The sequence below is a fragment of the Natator depressus genome, chromosome 9, assembly GCF_965152275.1.
Source record: "Natator depressus isolate rNatDep1 chromosome 9, rNatDep2.hap1, whole genome shotgun sequence".
In the NCBI taxonomy this organism is placed as follows: domain Eukaryota; kingdom Metazoa; phylum Chordata; order Testudines; family Cheloniidae; genus Natator; species Natator depressus.
In genome coordinates, this window is record NC_134242.1 from 31,978,436 (window position 1) to 32,003,187 (window position 24,752).

Genomic DNA, 24,752 nt, shown 5'->3' on the forward strand with positions numbered 1-24,752 from the left:
TACAGAAATCATAGAATCATCAAAATGTAGGGCCGGAAAGGGCCTCAAAGTCATCAAGCTCAGCCTCCTGTGCTGAGGCAGGACCAAGTAAACCTAGACCATCCCTGCCAAGTGTTTGCCCAACTTGTTCTGAAAAAACCTCCAATGATGGAGATTCCACAACTTCCCTTGGAAGCCTATTCCAGAGTTTAGCTGTCCTTATAGTTAGAAAGTTTTTCCTAATATCTAATCTAAATCACCCTTCTTTCAGGTTAAGCCCATTACTACTAGTCCTACTTCAGGGACATGGAGAACAATTGATCACAGTCCTCTTTATAATAGCCCTTCACTTATTTGAAGACTGTTGTCAGGCCCCCCTCAGTCTTCTTGTCTTAAGACTAAACATGTCCAGGTTTTTAATCTTTCCTAATAGGTCAAGTTTTCTAAAACTTTTATGATTTTTGTTGCTCTCCTCTGGAATCTTTCCATTTTGTCCACATCTTTCCTAAAGTATGGCTCCCAGAACTGGACACAGTACTCCAACTGATGGCTCATCAGTAATGAGTAGAACGGGACAGTTATCTCCCATGTCTTACATATGACACTCCTGTTAATACACCCCAGAATGATATTAGCTTTCTTCACAACTACATTACAGTGTTGACTCTCATTTAGTTCAATATTCAAATCCCCAGACTCTCCAGCTCCTGCCTCAGAGCAGTCAGCATCAGCCACATCCTGCTGTTCGTACAGATACATTTTATAGCAATTCAGAACAGTTTTATGGCTGCCTAACTTCTGATTTGTTCTTGATTATGCTTTACAAAAGTGGTTTTTTTTGTTTTGTTCTTTTTTCTTTTTCCAGAGCTACAGTTCTGGCGAAGAACTTCACTCCGCACGATGGTGTATAAGTGCCTGTTAATTTCTCAAACCCACCAGAATTTTATGCAATTGTTTTAGGAATTATTGCTAACAGACATTCTCTTTCTTCAAACACTTCAGTATACTTTTTTTCAGCAATATACTTGCCATAGCTTCAAATTGAAATGTTCAAATCCTATTTTCTTCCTGGTTTTCAGGAAGACAGGAAAACCATTTCATAATTTTATAAGCTGGAAAGACCAAAGAGCTGCTGAACTTGTAAATTCCTGGAACAGGGGTCTCATATTGAAGGTAAGGCTGCTCATTGAGTATGCTGCTTAGATACTGCTTTTGTTTTCATTTACCCAAATTAGGTGTGATAAATATTGCAAGTGCCCTAATACATAATTTCAATAAATGACATGATATGTAGTTTACAACTTTAAACAAAAAATAATACGGTTAGCATACAAAATGACAGAACACGAAAGCGAAGAAATTAAACACTGACATTCTATATCCACCTATAAAGCTAATGTCCTAAACCTATAGTGAAGGGTGGCCTAGAATTCCTCCTTACCTGTAAGGGGTTAAGAAGCTCAGATAACCGGGTTAGCACCTGACCAACAGGACCAATGGGGAAAGAAGATACTTTCAAATCTTGGGGGGAGGGGTTTTTTGTGCTCTGTGTGTGTGTGTGTGTTCTCTCTTGGGACTGAAAGGGGCCAGACAGAAATCCATCTTCTCCAACCCATCCTAATCCAAGTCTCCAATATTGCAACCAGTATAGGTAAGCCAGGCAAGGCGGATTAGTTTCTCTTTTGTTTTGCTTGTGAATTTTCCCTGTGCTAAGGGGGAGTTTTTAATCTAAGCTGGTAGAAATAAGCTTAGGGAGTCTTTCATGCAGGTCCCCACGTCTGTACCCTAGACGTGGGGAGGGAACCCTGACATGGTGGAAGAGGAACTCCAAGTGGTCCTTTTCCCTGGTTCTTTGTTAAATCACTTGGTGGTGGCAGCATTACTTAAACCCAAGGTATAAGGGAGAATTTGTGCCTGGGGAGTTTTTAACCAAAGCTGGTAGAAATAAGCTTAGGAGGTCTTTCGTGCGGGTCCCCACGTCTGTACCCTAGAGTTCAGAGTGGGGAGGGAACCCTGACATAGTGGCAGAGAGGTGGGATCGTTTTTGAACCAAGAGCACAGCAGGATTTTAAAAGGACAAATTTTTCTTTCCTTTTGGCTGCTTGGAAACAGGATTTTGCTGAGAGCAGTTACTTTTTTTTTCTCTGCCAGAAGGCAGAGGGGTCAAGTTACAGTACCAAAGGAATTCACAAGCTGGGTTGGTTTTTTTCTTTCTAACTCTCGGGTATAGCTAGGTTAAACACAGAAAAGCTAGGATGACAGAAAGTGGCATCCAGAAAAAAAACTGGATTTAGCCAGACTGGAAGCACAAGAGAACGATCAGTCTCTTATGTTCCTTTTCTAATTAAAACAACTTGAGAAAGAAGCTACTGAAAGAGAAGAGAAAGGCAAAGAGGCTGCCCACAAGAGAGCTGTGGAGGCAGAGGAAGCTGCCCACAAGAGAGCTATGGAGGCAGAAAGAGCCAGAGAAGAGGCTGCCCTCAGGAGAGCTATGGAGGACCAGAAGCATGAACTGGCTTTTTATAGAGTTGAAGAGACAAAATCCTTCAGCTGCTGGCTCCACTTCCCCAAAAATCCACAAATGGGAGCAACTGTGTCCACAGTATGATGAATCCCGTGATATTGCTGAATATTTCCTCACCTTTGAGAGATTGTGCACACTCCATGCAATTCCTGATGATCACAAGATGACCACATTGGTAGCAAAATTGACTGGCAGAGCTCTGGACATAATCTTTAAGATGCCCATTGATGACGCTTCAAGCTATGATAAATTTAAGGACTTGGTTACACCTGAAACCTATGGAGTAACATTCAGAGCCCTTAAGAGGGGGGCTGGACTAAGTAATGTGGCTTATGTAAACCAGATGAAGGATCTGTTCGATAAATGGGTCAAAGGAAGGGGTATAACTAGCTTTGAAGGAATGGGTGATTTGATGATACAGGAGCAGTTCCTGACTATGACCAGTAATGATGTAAAATAGTATTTATGGGATAAGAAAATTGACTCAGCAAAAAGTCTTGCTTCTTATGCTGATCAATACGAGCAGTCCCAGACCACCAGAGGAGAGGAGCAAACTGAAAAAAAATGGGTGGAGGTAGCAGAGAGGAACAGTCCTGGTCGCAGTTTGAGCAGATACCAGAAGGGACACCCTCAGACCACACCCTACCACCGGGGGCAGCCCAAGGTCCCAACTACACCCCAAGGAAAACCCCAGACCCCTTATCTTCCCACCACAACATTCTCCAGCAACCCACCTCGCCCCAGTGACCCGTCAGCTGGACGATGTTTTAAATGTAATGAGCTGGGGCATGTGAAGGCCAACTGCCCCAAGAACCCCAACAGATTACAGTTCATTGCACTGGGGTCACACCAAAGGTCCTCAGGCCCAGATGCCTCCCAGATACCCTCAGAGCAAAGGGAAACTGTGAGTGTGGGCGGGAAGACGGTCACCGCGTGGAGGAACACTGGAGCGCAGGTGTCAGCTATCCACCAATCCTTAGTGGACCCCAACTTAATCAACCCAGAGGCCCAAGTGACGATTCAACCCTTCAGGTCCAACTCTTTTGATTTGCCTATAGCCAAGTTGCCTGTCCAGTACAAGGGCTGGTCAGGAATGTGGACTTTTGCAGTCTATGATGATTATCCCATTCCCATGCTGCTGGGGGAAGACTTGGCCAACCATGTAAAGCTGGCCAAGAGGGTGGGAATGGTCACCCGCAGCCAGACTAAGCAAGCTTTCACACCTATCCCTGTTCCTGAGCCTTGCACCAGGGCCCCATCTGTGTTACCAGAGACTCAGATGGATGTGGTGGAACTGGATCCCCTGCCAACGACTGAAACAGCCATAGCGGATCCAGTCGCAGAAACCCAACCAAAGCCAGTCCCAGAACCGGAACTAGAGAAGCAACCAGCACCATAACCATTGCCAGCACTGAATCCAGCACTTGCAACCCCGTCTGCAGCTCCAACACCAGAGGGCACCACCGAGCCTGCACTGGCAACAGCAGCAGATAACCCTACACAAGAGGCTCAGCCAGAGCCTGAAATACCACATAGTGCACCAGCAGAGAGCGATTCACAGTCAACGGAAACAGCCCCATCACCTGCATCGCTTCCAGAGGGACCGAGCCCAGGTCCACAATCCAGTGAGGAACTAATGTTTCCAGCAATAAGGGAACAGTTCCAGGCCAAACAGGAAGCAGATGAAAGCCTCCAGGGAGCTTGGACGGCGGCATGGAGTAACCCACCACCTCTCAGCTCTTCTAATTGATCCTGGTTTGTTGTAGAAAAAGGACTTTTATACAAGGAAATTCTTTCTGATGGGCACCAGGAAGACTGGCATCCTCCGAGACAGTTGGTAGTTCCAACTAAGTACTGGATAAAGCTCTTGAGCTTCGCCCACGATCATTCTAGTGGCCATGCTAGGGTGAACAGGACTAAAGACTGTTTGGGGAGGTCATTCCACTGGGAGGGAATGGGCAAAGATGTTTCTACCTATGTCTGGTCTTGTGGGGTGTGCCAAAGGGTGGGAAAACCCCAAGACTAGATCAAAGCCCCTCTCCAGCCACTCCCCATAATTGAGGTTCCATTTCAGTGAGTAGCTGTGGATATTCTGGGTCCTTTCCCGAAAAAGACACCCAGAGGGAAGCAGTACATATTGACTTCCATGGATTTTTGCCACCCAATGGTCGGAAGCAGTAGCTCTAAGCAACACCAGGGCAAAAAGTGTGCGCCAGGCATTAGCCAACATTTTTGTCCGGGTAGGTTGGCCCTCCAACATCCTTACCAATTCGGGAACTAATTTCCTGGCAGGGACCATGAAAAGCCTTTAGGAAGCTCATGGGGTGAATCACTTGGTTGCCACCCCTTGCCACCATCAAACTAATGGCCTGGTGGAGAAGTTTAATGGAACTTTGGGGACCATGATATGTAAATTCGTTAATGAGCACTCCAGCGATTGGGACCTAGTGTTACAGCAGTTGCTCTTTGTCTACAGGGCTGTACCACATCCCGGTTCAGGGTTTTCACCATTTGAACTTGTGTATGGCCATGAAGTTAAGGGGCCATTACAGTTGGTGAAGCAGCAATGGGAGGGGTTTACGCCTTCTCTAGGAACTAACATTCTGGACTTTGTGAACAACCTCCAAAACACCCTCCAAACCTCTTTAGCCCTTGCTAGAGAAAACCTTAAAGATGCTCAGGAAGAGCAAAAGACCTGGTATGATAAACATGCCAGAGAGCATTCCTTCAAAGTAGGGGACCAGGTCATGGTCTTGAAGGCGCTCCAGGCCCATAAGATGGAAGCATCGTGGGAAGGGCCCTTCCCGGTCCAAGAGCGCCTGGGAGCTGTTAACTATCTCATAGCATCCTCCACCTCAAACCTAAAGCCTACGGTGTACCATATTAATTCTCTAAAGCCCTTTTATTCCAGAGAATTAAAGGTATGTCAGTTTACAGCCCAGGGAGGTGATGACGCTGAGTGGCCTGAAGGTGTCTACTATGAAGGAAAAAGTGACAGTGGCGTGGAAGAGGTGAACCTCTCCATGACCCTTGGACGTATACGGCGACAGCAGATCCAGGAGTTGTGCGCCAGCTTCGCACCGATGTTCTTAGCCACCCCACGATGAACTGAATGGGCACACCACTCCATTGACACAGGTAATGCTCACCCAATTAGAGCCCAACCTTACAGGGTGTCTCCTCAAGCAAAAACTGCTATAGAACGGGAGATCCAGGATATGCTACAGATGCGTGTAATCCACCCCTCTGACAGTGCATGGGCATCTCTAGTGGTTCTAGTTCCCAAACCAGATGGGGAGATATGTTTTTGTGTGGACTGCCTTAAGCTAAATGCTGTAACTCTCCCAGACAACTATCCAATGCCACGCACAGATGAACTATTGGAGAAACTGGGACGTGCCCAGTTCATCTCTACCTTAGACTTAACCAAGGAGAACTGGCAAGTACTGCTGGATGAATCCGCCCAGGAAGGGCTGTATGAATTTAATGTGCTCCCTTTTGGGCTGCGAAATGCACCCGCCACCTTCCAAAAACTTGTAGATGGTCTCCTAGCAGGATTGGAAGACTATGCAGTCACCTACCTTGATGATGTGGCCATTTTTCCTGATTCATGGGCAGAACACCTGGAGCATCTACAAAAAGTCTTCGAGCACATAAGGGAGGCAGGACTAACTGTTAAGGTTAAAAAGTGCTAAATAGGCCTAGACAGAGGGACTTACCTTGGACTCCAGGTGGGTCAAGGAACTATCAATCCCCTACAGGCCAAAGTGACTGCTATCCAAAAGTGGCCTGTCCCAGAGTCAAAGAAACAGGTCCAGTCCTTCTTAGGCTTGGCCGGATATTACAGGCAATTTGTACTGCACTACAACCAAATCGCTGCCCTACTGACCGACCTAACCAGAAAGAATGAGCCAAATGCAGGTCAGTGGATTGATGAGTGTCAGAAGGCCTTTAACCAGCTTAAAGCAACACTCATGTCAGACCCTGTGCTAAGGGCCCCAGACTTTGACACACCTTTCCTAGTAACCACAGGTGCATCTGAGCATGGTGTGGGAGCAGTTTTAATGAAGGAAGGACCGGATCAAGAATTCCAAGCTGTCGTATTTCTCAGCAAAAAACTGTCTGAGAGGGAAAGCCACTGGTCAATCAGCGAAAAGGAATGTTACGCCATTGTGTACACTGTGGAAAAGCTATGCCCATATGTTTGGGGATGGCGTTTTCACCTGCAAACCAACCATGCTGCACTGAAGTGGCTTCATACCGTCAAGGACAATAACAAAAAACTTCTTCGGTGGAGTTTAGCTCTCCAAGATTTTGATTTTGAAATACAACACATTTCAGGAGCTTCTAACAAAGTGGCTGATGCACTCTCCTGTGAAGGTTTCCCAGAATCAACTGATTAAAATCGTCCTTAAAATGTGGAAAGCACTGTTAGTTTTAGTATAATCAATAGCGTATCTAGGTGGGCATGTGTCTTATTAATTCTGTTTTCTCCTAGAACTCCAGGAAGAAATCACAGCCAGTGTGGAGCAGGCTGTCCAGCACTGTCTATGATTTGGGGGGCATGTCATAAACATACAGCTAAGGGTAGCTTAGCATTCCTCCTTACCTGTAAGGGGTTAAGAAGCTCCGATAACCAGGTTAGCACCTGACCAACAGGACCAATGGGGAAAGAAGATACCTTCAAATCTTTGCGGGGGAGGGGGATTTTTTTTGTGCTCTTTGTGTGTGTGTGTGTGTGTGTGTGTTCTCTCTTGGGACTGAGAGGGGCCAGACAGAAATCCATCTTCTCCAACCCATCCTAATCCAAGTCTCCAATATTGTAACCAGTATAGGTAAGCCAGGCAAGGCGGATTAGTTTCTTTTGTTTTGCTTGTGAATTTTCCCTGTGCTAAGGGGGAGTTTTTAACCTAAGCTGGTAGAAATAAGACCCATTGGGGGTCTTTCATGCAGGTCCCTACGTCTGTACCCTAGCGTTCAGAGTGGGGAGGGAACCCTGACAGCTAATAAATATGTATAATTTTGAATCTCCTTGTTATATTAATATGTCACATGTTAACATTGCTAGCAAATGATTTTTTTGGTTCTGAATTTAATTTTGTCAGTATGGTTTTCGAGATTTTTGTACTTAGAATATTCATTTTATATTCCAATTATGTGTTGTAAATTTGGAGCATATGTGTTCTTAAAAGCAAAGAAGATTGGTCTCTACTTTACATGGAAAAATTGAAGTCAACCTTACCTGTAAAGCTACTACTGGCACCTTCATAATAATAATATAATAATGTCAAGAGATGTCAAGAGTAACAAGAAGGGTTTCTTCAGGTATGTTGGCAACAAGAAGAAAGCCAAGGAAAGTGTGGGCCCCTTACTGAATGAGGGAGGCAACCTAGTGACAGAGGATGTGGAAAAAGCTAATGTACTCAATGCTTTTTTTGCCTCTGTTTTCACTAACAAGGTCAGCTCCCAGACTGCTGCGCTGGGCATCACAGAATGGGGAAGAGATGGCCATCCCTCTGTGGAGATAGAGGTGGTTAGGGACTATTTAGAAAAGCTGGACGTGCACAAGTCCATGGGGCCGGACGAGTTACATCTGAGAGTGCTGAAGGAATTGGCGGCTGTGATTGCAGAGCCCTTGGCCATTATCTTTGAAAACTCGTGGCGAACGGGGGAAGTCCCGGATGACTGGAAAAAGGCTAATGTAGTGCCAATCTTTAAAAAGGGGAAGAAGGAGGATCCTGGGAACTACAGGCCAGTCAGCCTCACCTCAGTCCCTGGAAAAATCATGGAGCAGGTCCTCAAAGAATCAATCCTGAAGCACTTACATGAGAGGAAAGTGATCAGGAACAGTCAGCATGGATTCACCAAGGGAAGGTCATGCCTGACTAATCTAATCGCCTTTTATGATGAGATTACTGGTTCTGTGGATGAAGGGAAAGCAGTGGATGTATTGTTTCTTGACTTTAGCAAAGCTTTTGACACGGTCTCCCACAGTATTCTTGTCAGCAAATTAAGGAAGTATGGGCTAGATGAATGCACTATAAGGTGGGTAGAAAGCTGGCTAGATTGTCGGGCTCAACGGGTAGTGATCAATGGCTCCATGTCTAGTTGGCAGCCGGTGTCAAGTGGAGTGCCCCAGGGGTCGATCCTGGGGCCGGTTTTGTTCAATATCTTCATAAATGATCTGGAGGATGGTGTGGATTGCACTCTCAGCAAATTTGCAGATGATACTAAACTGGGAGGAGTGGTAGATACGCTGGAGGGGAGGGATAGGATACAGAAGGACCTAGACAAATTGGAGGATTGGGCCAAAAGAAATCTGATGAGGTTCAATAAGGATAAGTGCAGGGTCCTACACTTAGGATGGAAGAATCCAATGCACCGCTACAGACTAGGGACCGAATGGCTAGGCAGCAGTTCTGCGGAAAAGGACCTAGGGGTGACAGTGGACGAGAAGCTGGATATGAGTCAACAGTGTGCCCTTGTTGCCAAGAAGGCCAATGGCATTTTGGGATGTATAAGTAGGGGCATAGCGAGCAGATCGAGGGATGTGATCGTTCCCCTCTATTCGACACTGGTGAGGCCTCATCTGGAGTACTGCGTCCAGTTTTGGGCCCCACACTACAAGAAGGATGTGGATAAATTGGAGAGAGTCCAGCGAAGGGCAACAAAAATGATTAGGGGTCTAGAGCACATGACTTATGAAGAGAGGCTGAGGGAGCTGGGATTGTTTAGTCTGCAGAAGAGAAGAATGAGGGGGGATTTGATAGCTGCTTTCAACTACCTGAAAGGGGGTTCCAAAGAGGATGGCTCTAGACTGTTCTCAATGGTAGCAGATGACAGAACGAGGAGTAATGGTCTCAAGTTGCAATGGGGGAGGTTTAGATTGGATATTAGGAAAAACTTTTTCACTAAGAGGGTGGTGAAACACTGGAATGCGTTACCTAGGGAGGTGGTAGAATCTCCTTCCTTAGAGGTTTTTAAGGTCAGGCTTGACAAAGCCCTGGCTGGGATGATTTAACTGGGAATTGGTCCTGCTTCGAGCAGGGGGTTGGACTAGATGACCTTCTGGGGTCCCTTCCAACCCTGATATTCTATGATTCTATGATTCTAAGATGTAAAATTCCTTGGTTTGTCAGAGATTTCCTTTCTGACACTGAGCAATTCATTTAACCTCTGTGTTTTGATACATATGTGTAAAATACAACTAAGGCAACTAAGAACTTCTGTTCTTTTGGAATAGGCAATCCACGTTATCTCTACAATTCTTCACTTTTTGACTCGGAGCGATCGATATTTGACTGCTAGTTCATTGACTTTCACAACACAACATGTCTCTTTGAGGCTGTCCTGGATTTTACAAAACATAACTGAGGTAAGAAAGTTGTTGGGGGGGAAAAGTAATATTCTTGGTACATAATAGCAGTGAATAGTGACTTTTCTTGATGGTTACCTGCTCGGTTTTTGCTTTCTTTTTTTTCCTTCCCTCAAAGGGAATGGAAAGAGAGGCTAATGATCTATTTTATCTTTTTACAAACTTCCCCTGATCCTGCAAACATGTGTTCCTGTGTGAAATTACTCACATGAGTAGTCTGACCTACAAAGCATAATCATATTGTTAGTTTTGCATTTCTTTTATTTATTAATCTTAACATTATACAACATAATTTTTATTGTAATTTGTTTTAAAGTGAATTGAACTTTATTGTGTAACAGTGTGGCATATTTTTATTTTATCTTTGACAATGTTACATTTCCAGTCCGCCTTATCCCAACACTTCCAGAAATCAGTAACATAATGGTTAAAAAACAGGGATCGCCGCTTACTCAGAATTTATGTAATTTTAAAGGCTTGATTAATGGTGTATAGCAGGGGTCGGCACCTTTCAGAAGTGGTATGCCGACTCTTCATTTATTCACTCTGATTTAAGGTTTTGCATGCCAGTAATACATTTTAACATTTTTAGAAGTCTTTCTATAAGTCTTATATCTTTCTATAAGTCTTTAATATATAACTAAACTATTGTTGTATGTAAAGTAAATAAGGTTTTTAAAATGTTTAAGAAGCTTCATTTAAAATTAAATTAAAATGCAGAGCCCCCCGGACCAGTGGCCAGGACCCGGGCAGTGTGAGTGCCACTGAAAATCAGCTCTCATGCCGCCTTTGGCATGCGTGCCATAGGTTGCCTACCCCTGGTGTATAGTGTCAGTTCCAGATATGTAAAATTAAACATTTCTGTGTATTATATTATGCTAGCACCAAACCTTCTAAAGAACAATGAACTCACTGTGTCTCCTGTTTTTGTTCATTGACTTGGCTTTTTCCTTTCCTTTCTCTTTACTTAATTTATCTGTGTGTTTACTTTCAGATTTTTTTTAAAAAAGAGAAATGGGGAGGGTTATCCTCTGTTTGCTTGCTTGTTTGTTTTACAACAAATAAGGAAGACTTTAAAAGTTGTTATTTTTAATCTATTACCCTGTTTGTTCTAACATAGAAATATCAGGAATGTCAAATATGGTCTTCCCTGGATTTGTTGGTGGACTTGTTGGCTCTTTCAGATATGGACTTATCAGCTTTTTTTAACCTAAAATTAAAGGAGATGGGGGTGCTGAGTCTTCAGTTAAAGTCCTATTCTCTCTCAAGAATTCCCTAGTTACTGGAATTTTAAAAAGCAAAAAACAAAAACCAAAGCTCTGCCCAAAAAAATCATTTCCCTTTTCAATAAGTCAGTCTGTCTCATCATTCTGCAAGTTCTCTGGTTGTCCTTTGAGTCTTTCAAGAAAAATAGGATAAGTAAAATCTGAATTTCTAAGTTTCCTCTAAGAAGGAAGAAGGGAAATAATAATTTTCAGGCTTTCTTTATATAACATAAAGAAGCAAAAATTGACAGCCCTATTTGCTTTCCTTTGGCAAGGTCATATTTTTAGGTATTCTTATTTTTCTTTTAGCATTGTTGTTTTCGTATCTACAAAAGACTTTTTTTTTAACCACTTCATATCTCTTCTTCCACTGCCTTCATTTCTGAACTCCACTAATAGTGATCTCAAAGTCTCTGGGTTTACACTATTAGGGCTCTTATGTGCCGCTGCTAAAGAAGGCTGAGCAACTAATCTCCCATTGGCAGCAGCAAGACTTGCAAAACTGTATGTGCACAGGAGCAAAAACTGCAGTTTAGGGACAGGCCATATCTAGGCTACAAAGTTTGGTCAATGCAAATTACATCAACATAAAGCCGCCACAGTTAGCATATTGCTTGTGCACATGCATAGTTGGCTCCTTGTGTTGGTGCTGTGTGTACTCATCAGGAGAGTTTGTACTGATGCACAGTGGGTGCACCATGGGTAGGTATCTCCTTGTGCAACCTGCCACTGTCCAGCGCTGTGTTTTGGGAAGGTTTGGCAATGCATGGTGAGGAAGAATCAAGTTGCTCAGGAGTGATTGGGAGCAAGGGGTCAACTTCTCAGTGTGCAGCTATCTCCATCCCATAATGTCATCTATATCCCATAATATTCACGCCTTTTTAAAAACTCCCACAAAACTGCATGGCCCTCCTTGCTGTCTGTTGTTTCTGACCTGAAGCACGGAGCTTGCACAGCTCTGGGCTACTGTTGTAAGTGTTGCAAACACAGGATGCACGATCCTCTATTTGCAGAGCCTTAAGAAAAATCGAATCAGTGTGGACAGATTGCTGTGTGACGTAGTGAGAATCAATTCAATGTTACCGGTGGGGTTTGTAGATCAGCTGCAGATGGTGGAGCACCATTTCTGGGCCTGAGAAATGAGCACTCATTGGTGGGATCACATCTTAATGCAGACTTGGGATGGTGAGCAGAACTTTCGGATGCTCAAGGCCACATTCCTGGATCTGTGCTCCAAGCTTGCCTCAGCTCTCCAGCACAGGTACACCAAAATGAGAGCTGCACTGACAGTGGCAATCGTGTTGTGGAAAGTTGCAATGCTGGATTGCTACCAATGAGTGGGCAATCTTTTTGGAGTTGGGAAATCGCTGTGTGGGGGTGTCGTCATGCAAGTGTGCAGAGTTGTCATAAACATAAAGGGAAGGGTAAACCCCTTTAAAATCCCTCCTGGCCAGAGGAAAAATCCTCTCACCTGTAAAGGGTTAAGAAGCTAAAGGTAACCTCGCTGGCACCTGACCAAAATGACCAATGAGGAGACAAGATACTTTCAAAAGCTAGGAGGAGGGAGAGAAACAAAGGGTCTGTGTCTGTTGGTACACTGCTTTTGCCGGGGATAGAACAGGAATGGAGTCTTAGAACTTTTAGTAAGTAATCTAGCTAGGTATGTGTTAGATTATGATTTCTTTAAATGGCTGAGAAAAGAACTGTGCTGAATAGAATGGCTATTTCTGTCTGTGTGTCTTTTTTGTAACTTAAGGTTTTGCCTAGAGGGATCCTCTATGTTTTGAATCTAATTAACCTGTAAGGTATCTACCATCCTGATTTTACAGAGGTGATTCCTTTGCTTCTATTTACTTCTATTTCTATTAAAAGTCTTCTTGTAAGAAAACTGAATGCTTTTTCATTGTTCTCAGATCCAAGGGTTTGGGTCTGTGGTCACCTATGCAAATTGGTGAGGATTTTTACCAAACCTTTCCCAGGAAGTGGGGTGCAAGGGTTGGGAGGATTTTGGGGGGAAAGACGTGTCCAAACTACGTTTCCCAGTAAACCCAGTTAGAGTTTGGTGGTGGCAGTGGATATTCCAAGGACAAAGGATAAAATTAATTTGTACCTTGGGGAAGTTTTAACCTAAGCTGGTAAAAGTAAGCTTAGGAGGTTTTCATGCAGGTCCCCACATCTGTACCCTAGAGTTCAGAGTGGGGGAGGAACCTTGACAAGGGTTATTACTCGTCTCCTGCTACACAGGACTGTGACCCTTCGCAATGTGCAGGACATAGTGGATGGATTGCAGTAGTGGGGTTCCTGAACTGCAATGAAGCAATGGATGGCAGTCGTATCCCAATTTTGTCACCAGACCACCTTGCCACAGAGTACATCAACAGAAAGGGCTACATTCCTATAGTTATGCAAATACTGGTGAATCGCCAGAGATGCTTCACTAACATTAGTGTTGGCTGGTCAGGGAAGGTGCATGATGTTTGTATTTTTAAGAACACAGGACTGTTCAGAAAGCTACAAGCAGGGACTTTCTTTCCCAACTAGTGGATTACCATTAGGAATGTTGAAATGCCAGTTGGGATCCTGTGGGACTGAGCTACTCCTTGCTCCCTTGGCTCATGAAGTCATACACTGACCACCTTGGCAGCACCAAGGAAAGATTCAACTACAGATCAGCAGATGCAGAATGACAGTTGAATGCACTTTTGGTACACTGAAGGGATGCTAAAAGAAAAGGAGTACTTGTGGCACCTTAGAGACTAACCAATTTATTTGAGCATAAGCTTTCGTGAGCTACAGCTCACTTCATCGGATTTTTCGTGAGCTACAGCTCACTTCATCGGAATCCGATGAAGTGATCTGTAGCTCACAAAAGCTTATGCTGAAATAAATTGGTTAGTCTCTAAGGTGCCACAAGTACTCCTTTTCTTTTTGCGAATACAGACTAACACGGCTGCTACTCTGAAACCTGAAGGGATGCTGGCGTTGTTTACTCACAAGGTTGGATCTCCATGAAGAAAAATCTCAGTGGTTATACCTGCCTATTGTGTCCTGCATCATATTTGTGAAACAGAAGGGAAAAGCTGCTGCCAGGATGGAGGACGGGCCAGTCACAAGGGCAATTAGATGAGCTCAGCATAGAGCTATACAATTCAGGGAGGCTTTGAAAGAGCATTTTAACAGTGACCCACAGTAATGCGTTGTGGTGTACTGTGCTCTATCTGGTGATGCTGCTTTGGGGCCTGTTTGGAATTGTGTGGTGCTTGGTGTACATCTGTGAATATAACACTATCAATGTACCTATTAATTTTGTGGTGCTTGCTGTACATTTGATTATTACATTGTGTTTGTTACTGATCCTATGAGTTGTGTCACAGTCTGCAGTACCAAGTGAGTGAGTGCTTTCAAAACCGCTAGGCACTCTGCAGCATATGTTGTGAATTAATAGATTAATTATTTTTTAAATAATATTATAATCAGTAACAAAAGCAGTGCAAAGAAAAATCTGTGTAATTTAAAAGCTATTAAGATATTTTTAATGTATTTGATCAGAACTTAACAAGGGGAAAAAGCATTCATTTCAATTTTAACTACATATACAACATCTGTGGTTTTCACAGGTCAGTGTATGTGAAGCTGTGGTTGTCCTTAATGTTCCCCCTGAGTGGAGTGGTAGGGGTAGGGATGTGGCCTCTCATGCCATGTGGAATGCTGAGGGTGGTTGTAGTGAAGTGCTATAATGGAGTTCTCCGTGGACTGCAAAGAGAGGTGAGCCTGGGACTGTTGAACCTATATGTTCCCAGGAGTCTGCAGCATCTCTGTTTGCTTCCAGAGAAGTCCCATTACATCCAGGTGCATCTCCCTCTCCTCTTTCTGCTGGGAATCCTGGACCTTTTTCCTGTCTGCTCTTCCCTTCTCCAGGCTATCTGCGGTGTTCACCCTCCAGGTGACGCTCATGGTCTGATGCAGCATTAGCTTGCAGGAGCTCATTGAACATGTCATCCCTAGTGCTCTTATTCCTCCTCCTTATCTGGCTCAGGCATTCTGCGAGTGTGGAGGGAGAACCACTCAAAGCTGAAACGGCAGGAGCTGCAGATAAAACACCGAGGTATAGTCAGTATAGTGTGACAAAGTTCCTCCTCTGCCTTGGTGGGTCCTGTGCTTATTGACAGATTTGCTCGCCTCAGAGGTTCACGGCAGCCCTCAGTTTGGCCACTTTCATGGCTCAAATCTGCCGTTCACTCAGTTAGCCTCATCACTGGCCAGCATGGGGAGAGGAGGAAGAACAATCCCTGCAGTCTCTGCTGATCCACCTAGTGGATTGGGGAACGGGCCAGAGACCTTCCCTTCTGGTGAAACCCACAGTCCAGTTCAACTCCTCCAGTATCAAGTAGGGAGTTGGGGGAATGGAGGGATGGGGGGAACCCGGGCCCGCCCTCTACTCCGGGTTCCAGCCCTGGGCCCTGTGGGTTACAGTTGTCTACAGTGGCTCCTGTAACAGCTGCGTGACAGCTACAACTCCCTGGGCTACTTCTCCATGGCCTCCTCCCAACACCTTCTTTATTCTCATCACAGGACCTTCCTCCTGATGTCTGATAATGCTTGTACTTCTCAGTCTTCCAGTAGTACACCACCTCACTCTCAGCCTCTTGCCCTTCTTGCTCCCAGCTCCTCGCACGCACGCCACAAACTGAAGTGAGCTCCTTTTTTAAACCCAGGTGCCCTGATTATCCTGCCTGTCTTAATTGATTCTGGCAGCTTCTTGATTGGCTGCAGGTGTTCTAATCAGCCTGTCTGCCTTAATTGTTTCCAGAAAGTTCCTGATTGTTCTGGAACCTTCCCTGTTACCTTACCCAGGGAAAAGGGACCTGCTTAACCTGGGGCTAATATATCTGCCTTCTATCACTCTCCTGTAGCCATCTGGCCTGACACTGTCACAATGGTCACAATAGTCACAACAGAAACCAGAAGTTAAGATTCAGAACTCTTTTCCCTTGCTCCTCTACAGTTTTAAACAAGGCATGCTTATTGTCTTCTTCTTCCAAGTGCTTGTGCATGGCCCCACTCTAAGCTCCAGCCATGGTGAGTGTGGCTCACATGGGGTGAGGAAAATGAGGAGGGAGTTGCTCAGTTGCATGAAACTACGATTATAGTGCAATGACACTGAATACTGACACCATTTTCCACAAGCGGTGGTGATTTTAGCTGATATTTCACTCCGGTCCTGAGAGTGACAAAGGCACAGAGAGCACAGCTGATGTCCTGAAGCCATGAGGGGCCCATATGCTGCCACCCAGTGTACTGCAATGGTGCTTGCTGAAGTTATCACGGACTGGCATGGGAACACATCCTATTGCAAGGAAAAAGTAAGGCTGCCATCCCTAGAAACCTTTGGCAGAGGATTGCAGAAGATTACCTCCGTGAAAATTTCATCGAGATCTCTTAGGAGGATTCAAGGGATATCCCTGATGTACATAAAAAGACTGCTCCACATGGCTTAACTCTATAGCAGAATGAAAAGCAAATAACAATACTACCTCTTTTTTTTTTTTTTTTTTTTTTTGGTATTGCTACCTCTTCTTGTTTGAGTAAATGAATGAAACGCTAATAGCTAGCTATGTCCTATTAAGTTGGGGGCGTCATCACTATAAGGGGAATATATTTACACAGTTACCCAAGGATCCTTCCCATGCATCGGGCTTGACTGCTGGGCCTGACTAGACTGTGGTGAAGTCTCAAACAGCTTGCAGCATAACTGAAGTCCCCCAGCACCCTGCCTCCCAGTCGCATGTCCTCCATCCTCCTCTTTTTTCCTCCTCTACCACCTCTTCATCCTCGCTGTTCATGGTAGGGGCTTGTGACCTGGGCTCCTTAGAGATATCCATGGTGGTCTGCTAGGTGGTAGAGGCATCTCCGCCAAGTATGGCATGCAGCTCTTTGTAAAAGCGGCAGGTCTGCAGCTCTGAACTGTATTGATTGTTGGCCTCCTTGGGCTTCTGGTATGCCTGATGCAGTTCCTGTGCTTTCACTCGGCATTGCTGCTGGTCCCTGTCATACTCTTCCAGCATCCCCCATGCAGTCTATTTGTAGATGTTCACGTTTATACAGCTGGTCCATAGCTGTTCTTGTACAGCTTATTCTCCCCACAGGCCTAAGGGATGCAATATCTCCTGTCTACTCCAAGCTGGAGTGTATCTAGAGCATGTAACTGGCATGGTCAGTTGGCAAGTTGCACACAACAATGGGGAGCTGTTAGGTATGTATGTCAAGCTGGACAATTGGGAAAAGACATTTCAAAAATACTCAGGGCTTTAAAAAGCAAGGAAGCCTTCTGGTCTCTCTGACCCCCGGGCCAGTTGTGACCAGAGCAGTCAGTGTCAGGCATTGTGGAACAGCTGCTGGAAGACTGTTAGGGTTGATATAAATAACACAGTATCTACACTAGCATTGCATCGACCTTCGTACATCAAGCATGGCTCAATGCCACTCGGGGAGGTAGTGATACTACATTACTTTAACAGGATACTTATGTTGCTGGGAGACAAATTTAAATGTAGACGCATGCACAAGTAGGCTGATGCAAGGCAGCTCATGTTAACCTAACTTTGTAGTGTAGACCAGGCAGCTGGGGGATAGGGGTTGGTCTGCTGTGATTCAGAAGAGAAATGGTACTGTGAAGCGCCTGGCACTAGAGCTTCCTGTGATTTAACACCCCTTTCCCAGAGGAAATATTGTCAGTTGTTTTCTGGGGACATGCATATTATTGTCCCCCAATTAAATATTTGGAAACAGGGAAGGGTGAGAGAGAGAGAAAATGTATTCCTTTCTTCACATCCACACTGAACACACTTTTTTTTTTTTTTTTTTTTTTTGGTTTTTTGTTTTTGTTTTCAGGTACAACAAGCAGCCAATGAAAACAATTGCTGCTTTGGAACAATCGACACATGGCTGTTATATAAACTCACCAAAGGTGAGTTTGGAAGTACTGGTTAAACAAAACATATTTCAAATCAGAGCAGATATTGAATGCATTCCCCTACCATTATTCCCAGGAGCCCAACTGCCACATTAGGTGTGATGGATTTGGGGTTACTTATGAATACTGAATGTTGGTCTGGTTATTTGGATGTTTGCTGTATGAATATATTGGTTTAACTCAGTATGGGACTGTCCCAAAAAATAGGCAGAAAAGAGGGGCTCAAGAGAGCCACTTCTCAACAAACACTTGAATTGTTAAGGTACATTGCCAAAACTATTAGCTTTGATGGCTAATGAAAAGAACAAAATGGTAACCAGAATTTAAAATGAGATACCCTCTCAAGAAAAGAAGACAGTAGTTGTTCAGGGGAACACAGAGACACAGGGTTGAGCAGGTAGTGTCTGAAGATATTAGGCTTGCCTAGGTTTCCATCAGAGGATAGTAAGACTTTAGGTAAAATAGATATGCTTGTAGATTATTTTATTTAAAAATACATTTAATCTGAAAGCCTTGTTCGTACTGGACATGTAAACAATACTTTGGTTTTAAGAAGGCTGTCTGATTGCTGTATTCCAGTGGTCTCAGACTCCCTAAGGGAAGAACCACAAGTGCCTGAGCTCAGTCAGACCTGCAGCGTAAGAATGGTGGATACACAGGGTACTGTAGCCCAGGGTTAAGTCTAAGAATAGGAGAATTGCATAATTCCATCCCCGGTTAGGAGGCTTGATATGTCAGGGCACAAAGAGAGACCACAAAGGGGAGGGAGGCGCAGCTAGCGTGTCACAACCCATGAGCCTTGAACCCAGGTCCACAGAAGCAGCCACAATTCAACTCTCCACTTGGCAGTCTGCTGACAACTGCTGACCAGTTCCCATGAAGCCCAGCCCCAGTTTGAAGCTCCGCCTCTGAGGTATTATTGGTGGAGTCCCAAAGCAGCCGATTGGCCTGCTGGCCCTACTTAAGACAGGAACAGGAAGCTGTCCGAAGAACTGGGATCCATCCTGCTCTGTACTGTGTGCCTTGTGCTTCCTGCTCCCCTGGCTTGACTTCCTAGTGTCCTGACTTGGCTCTTGACCTCTGACTTGTGGTTCTGCTCTCTTACAAAAGAAGAGAAAAACAAAATTAAATAAACACATAGCCATTAAACATAATTTTTTAATGAATTTATGTTAAATTGGCAGCAGGTAAACTCTCCAATCAGCTTAATGGTTGTGCATCTAGTCTCTTTGTTTTGGAGGAGGAGGCTTAATGGCTGTGTACGCTCTTCTCTCACTGCCTTCTGAGTTAATTTCTGTAGGTTTGTGTGGTGTTTAGATGTTGCTTGTAATTATTAGAATTGGGAGCACTGGCTGTTGGGAGCCTGAAAGGACAGGAAACAGGAAGGAGGGGGAGAAGTTGAGAGGCTTGGAGAAAGCTACAGAGGGTGCAGCAGCAGCTTGGTAAAGAGATTTCCACTTTAAAAATAAGTCCTGTTGAAGCTTGTTAGTACCTTGCCTGGTTGGTACAACATTTTGGTGACGAGGATGGATCTTCTGCCTCTGAACCCACCTGCACCCTTTCTGCAAAGCTCAGGTGAGCCTCCAGTTGCTTTTACTACCTGGATCCATATGTTTGGTTGCAAACAAATAAGTCTCAGTGCTACAGAGATTTCTGAAGTAAGAAAGCATGCTCTGCTAATCCACTGTCTTGGAGCAGAAGGGCAGTGTATATTTTACACTTTTTTCCCTTACAGATGATAAATATGAGACTGCACTCACTGCATTAAAGAATTTTTTTGTGCCAAAAGTCAATGTAGTAGCGAATCGCTACAGATTTCGCCAGTGTGAGCAGAAACCAGAGGAAACTATAATGCAGTATTTTGCTTTCCTGAGGAGTCTGATTGTAATTTGTGACTTTGGGAATATGGCAGATGAGATGATTTGAGACCAGCTCATTGAGAAAACAAGCATGCTTTGTGTAAGAGAACGCTTACTTTTAGAACCACAACTTACACTAGAAAAAGCAATAACCATTGCTACTCAGATTGAGTCAGCTACAGCTGAAGCCAAAATAATGAGCATGGATACAGGAGGCACAGTCCAGGCTGTGACTCCTTTGCAGAAAAGTTCACTACCACTGCAGACACACAATTGCAAGAGGAAAACTAATGAAAAACCATCGAATCAGCAAATTCAAAATACAGTAAAAGCATGCTTTTGCTGTGGATCCCCACAATACCTTGCAAGCTACACAGAATGTCTGGCAAAAGTAGCTCAGTGCAATCATTGCAAAAAGATTGGGCATTTTGCTAAAGTATGTCGCAGCAGCCAGTTCAGATAACAGGTGCATGCAGTTACAATACCAGATGTTACTGTGCTGAGCGTGGACAAAATCAGTACTGCACATATTCCAGAACAGATAAAGTGCACTATAAACGTTTCCGCCGTACCCTCAGGCAAATCACACTCTATTCAGCTAATGTTGGACACTGGCTCAGCAGTATGTATACTACCTGATTCCATCTATTTGCATTACTTTAAAGATGTGCCTCTTACTGAACCCAAACTTCAGTTGGTATGTTATTAGAAAAACTATATTCCAGTACATGGCTGCCTGCCAGCAATAGTTACTTTTGGTGATGGCTGTGTAACTGCAGATTTCTACATTGTCCACAAAGGCACTCCTGTCCTTGGCAGAGATTTATTGGCTGCTGTAAATCTCACGGTAGTTAATGGACGAATTGATCTTCCTCATCAAAGCACTCTTGCAGTACACACACCAGTTTCAGCTGGGACCCAACACCAGGTTGAGGAGAAACTCAGCTGTACTTATGGGTTTCCGCATAAAGTTAAAATGCGGAATAATGTGATGCCTGTACGACAGAAGTTACGGCGCTTACCATTTTCAGTCAGGGAAGCTGATTCAGAGGAACTTAGAAAACTTGTTCAAAAGGACATTGACTCCTCGGAATGGGTTTCACCTATAGTAGTGATGCAGAAGAAGGGTGGAGGCATTCGCCTTTGTGTGAACTTAAGGGAGCCAAATAAAGCTATTGTGATTGACAGCCATCCTCTTCCTCACATAGAAGAAGTATTTGCAGAACTCCGTGGAGCAAAGATGTTTTCTACTCTTGATTTGCAGAGCGCATACCACAAGGTTATGTTGCATGAAAATAGCAGAGACCTCACAGCATTTATTACACGAGGGACTATTTAGTTTTAAATGTGTTCCATACGGTCTTGCATCTGCCCCAAGTGCCTTTCAAAAAATGTCACTGATTCTGAAGAATCAACATGGAGTTCAGTGCTATCTGGATGATATTATCGTGTTTGGAAATACTTCTGAGGAGCATGACAATAATCTGCAGTCTGTACTAAACTGCATCAGCACAGCAAGCCTCCAGCTCAATAGGTCCAAATGCAAATTTAGACAAACTGAACTCTGCTTTCTGGGGCATACCATTTCACAGGCTGGACTAAAACCTGATCCAGATCATATCCTGGCAATTTTAAATGCTCCTCCTCCAACAGATTTGCAAACCTTTCGTTCTTTCTTGGGTCTTACCTCCTGGTATGTAAAATTGATTCCCAGTTATGCTTCTGTCATTGAACCTTTACAAGAATTACTACGGAGAAGTTCAACCTTAGTGTGGACAACGGATGCACAAGCTAGTTTTGAAACAGTGAAAGACTTGATTGTACTTGACTTAGTACTTGCACTATTCAGTCCTGCATTGCCCACAATTGTAACTACTGATGCTTCTGGTTATGGACTTGGGGCTGTTCTGACACAACTGCATGAGGACAACACAAGAGAGGACTGTTGCATTTGCTTCAAGGACACTAAGTAATGCTGAGAGAAAATATTCTACAGTCAAAAAAGAAGCACTTGCTTGTCGTCTGGGCTACTGAAAAATGGAGAACTTACCTGTGGGGCCGCACGTTCAAGTTGCGCACAGACCACAGCCCTTTGACGACGTTGCTAACCACGAAAGGACTGGAAAGAGTAGGATACCGTATTGCTCAATGGTCTGCAAGACTACTCTCTTTCAATTATGAACTGGAATATAAGCCTGGAAACCAAAATATGGTGGCTGATTGCCTTTCTCGCCTGCCTTTGCCTTCACCAGATGGTCCACTGGATGATGAGGATGTAGTGGTTGCACTTATTACAAGCACTCTCACTGCAGTTACAAGAGAACAATTTCAAGCTGCTTGTTCAGCGTGTCCAATTAACAAAAACTACAGGAATTTCTGACAAAGAGATGGCCCAGTCACCCTAAAAACCTTGACCCAGTTTTGCTGCCTTATTTTAGAGTTCTGGATGAACTTTCTTTGCTTGATGTCTGTGTTCTATGAGGTACACACTGGCTCCTTGTGCCAGAAGAATTACAGTCAAAACTCATACACCTGGCACACGATACTCATCAAGGAATTGTCAGAACCAAACAACGACTACGGGATCTGTATTGGTGGCCAGGGATGGACTCTCAAACTGAAGCACTCATAAAATCCTGTGTCACTTGCCAAATGCATGATAAGACAGCAGTGACATGTACCCCTCCATTACAGCCTGTTCCTCTTCCTGAAACTGCATGGGGAAAAAGTGGTGATTGACATTGTAGGGCCCTTTGATACTGCTCCAAGTGACTGCCATTATGCCATCACTTTAATAGACTATTTCAGTAAATGGCCTGAGGTAGTGTTTACATCGCAAATCTCTTCTGCTATAGTAATTAAGTTCCTCTCTTCAGTTTTTAGCAGGGAAGGTAACCCCAAAGAACTGGTTTCAGATAATGGTAGTCAATTTACTTCCCTAGAGTTTGAAACTTTTCTAGCAGAAAGGAACATTTTACACAGAAGACCATCCCTATCTTACCGTCAAGCCAATGGGGAAATCGAACTGTTTAACAGAAGTTTGAAAGAGAGTTTGCAAACAGCTAAACTGGAAGGGCGATTGTGGATACCCTTCACTACTGATTTCTTGCAAACATACCGAGCTACACGACATGCCACAACGCAAAGATCACCCACAGAGTTACTGCATGGGAAACAGATGAATATTAAACTGAACATTGCTGGATTGTTAAAGGCACGACCTGATGCCCCAAACAAGGATGATGTGAGAAAAACAGTTGAACAGAACCAAACAAAGTCTAAGGCTTTCACAGACAAGCCGGCAGGGTGCTAAGGAACCGAAGTTTGAGTGTGGTTCCTCTGTTAGAATATGAAAACCTGGAATTTTACGCAAAGGGGACCATAAATTCACAGCTCCTCTTAAAATCATAGAGAATAAGGGACCTTACACCGATCGACTTTCTGATGGGCGGGTATGGAATGCTTCTTATCTTGCACCTGCCTATGCACCAAGAGGAGATTATGCCAACACCCAGTCTGCATTGGATGACTTCATCGTAGTACCAACACAACAAGACATTGCACTGGAACTGGGGCTTGAGAGACGGCCTGTCAGACCCAGACGACCACCTGTCTGGACTAGAGACTATGTTATGTAGTATCTACAGTGTTTTCAGTGTAATATTTCTGCCAACAGTATAGTGTCTTGTTTCATATTTGTTCCTGTGGTTAGAACAATAATGTTTATTTTAATTGGGAGAGTTTCTTAAGCTTGTTAGTAACTTGCCTGGTTGATACAACAGTTTGTCTAGTCAGTTTAGATTGGAAGCTCTCTTTTAACTTGATTTGTAAACAGCCATGTACATTGATGGCTTGATAGATAGACAGACAGACAGACAGACATGTTTGAGCTTCTTGATTGTCTGGAATCTTCTAGATCAACTTTCAGTTAATTCATCTTTTTCCCCACTGGTGACATGAACATGTAGTAAAGTGAGTGATCAAGACATTTAGATAGGCTTGCTAACAGATGAAACACCATGATGCAGTCAAAAAAGTAGGCTACTACCTCAGTCAGCGGATTGTTGCTGGAATATTTGATGATATGACTTTCATTAGATAATAGGCAGTCAATTGACATCATTTGATCGGTTGGTTGACTGGCTTGCCAAGCCTAGGAATTTGTCATTTCATTTCTGGACAACTGCATGCAGAAAAAATAAGGCTATTAGCTGGACAATTCAGAAGATAGGGATAGAATCCCACCCTTTACAGTGTGGTAGAATTAAAATGTCTTTGGGTGTGCAGACTGGTGAATTTGGGCTGAATAGAGGCCATCAAGTTCTTTATAGTACATATATTTGCTTCAAATAACTCTCTCTCTGAATATTTAGGCATTTAAAACTTTATTTGTTCCTTTGTTGCTAGGTTCTGTGTATGCTACAGATTATTCAAATGCCAGTTCAACAGGGATTTTTGAACCCTTTCAGGTATGAATCTATTAACATAATGTTGTAGATTGTTCTTTGAGCGTGGTTAACTTTTTTAATTCTCTCTGTTATTTCAGATGTGTTGGAGTTCTGTTTTGAGCAAATTATTTTCAATACCGATGTCTATATATCCTCCAGTAGAGGACACAAAGTACGTATGCACACAGAATCTTAAACAAAAATATAACATCTGATAACAAAATTGTTACAAAAAGATCACAAAAATCTCTGCAGACATTTAAAAAGTAGTATAGTAAGTGAAGCCAAAAATAATTTTAATTGTAAATATTGGTAGTTGCACATTTTTG

The 24,752-nt window shown here is 43.8% G+C and overlaps 1 protein-coding gene across 1 annotated transcript in view; it reads left to right on the forward strand.

The window, feature by feature from the left end:
• The window catches only part of GK5 (glycerol kinase 5), an 82,980-nt gene that overhangs the window by 18,551 nt on the left and 39,677 nt on the right, over nt 1–24,752 (forward strand). Inside the window, exons 4-8 of the mRNA XM_074963838.1 lie at nt 1,059–1,152; nt 9,747–9,878; nt 18,035–18,110; nt 24,383–24,444; nt 24,522–24,595. Of these exons, the coding sequence (XP_074819939.1) occupies nt 1,059–1,152; nt 9,747–9,878; nt 18,035–18,110; nt 24,383–24,444; nt 24,522–24,595 (438 nt within the window). The remainder of the gene's footprint in view (nt 1–1,058; nt 1,153–9,746; nt 9,879–18,034; nt 18,111–24,382; nt 24,445–24,521; nt 24,596–24,752) is intronic.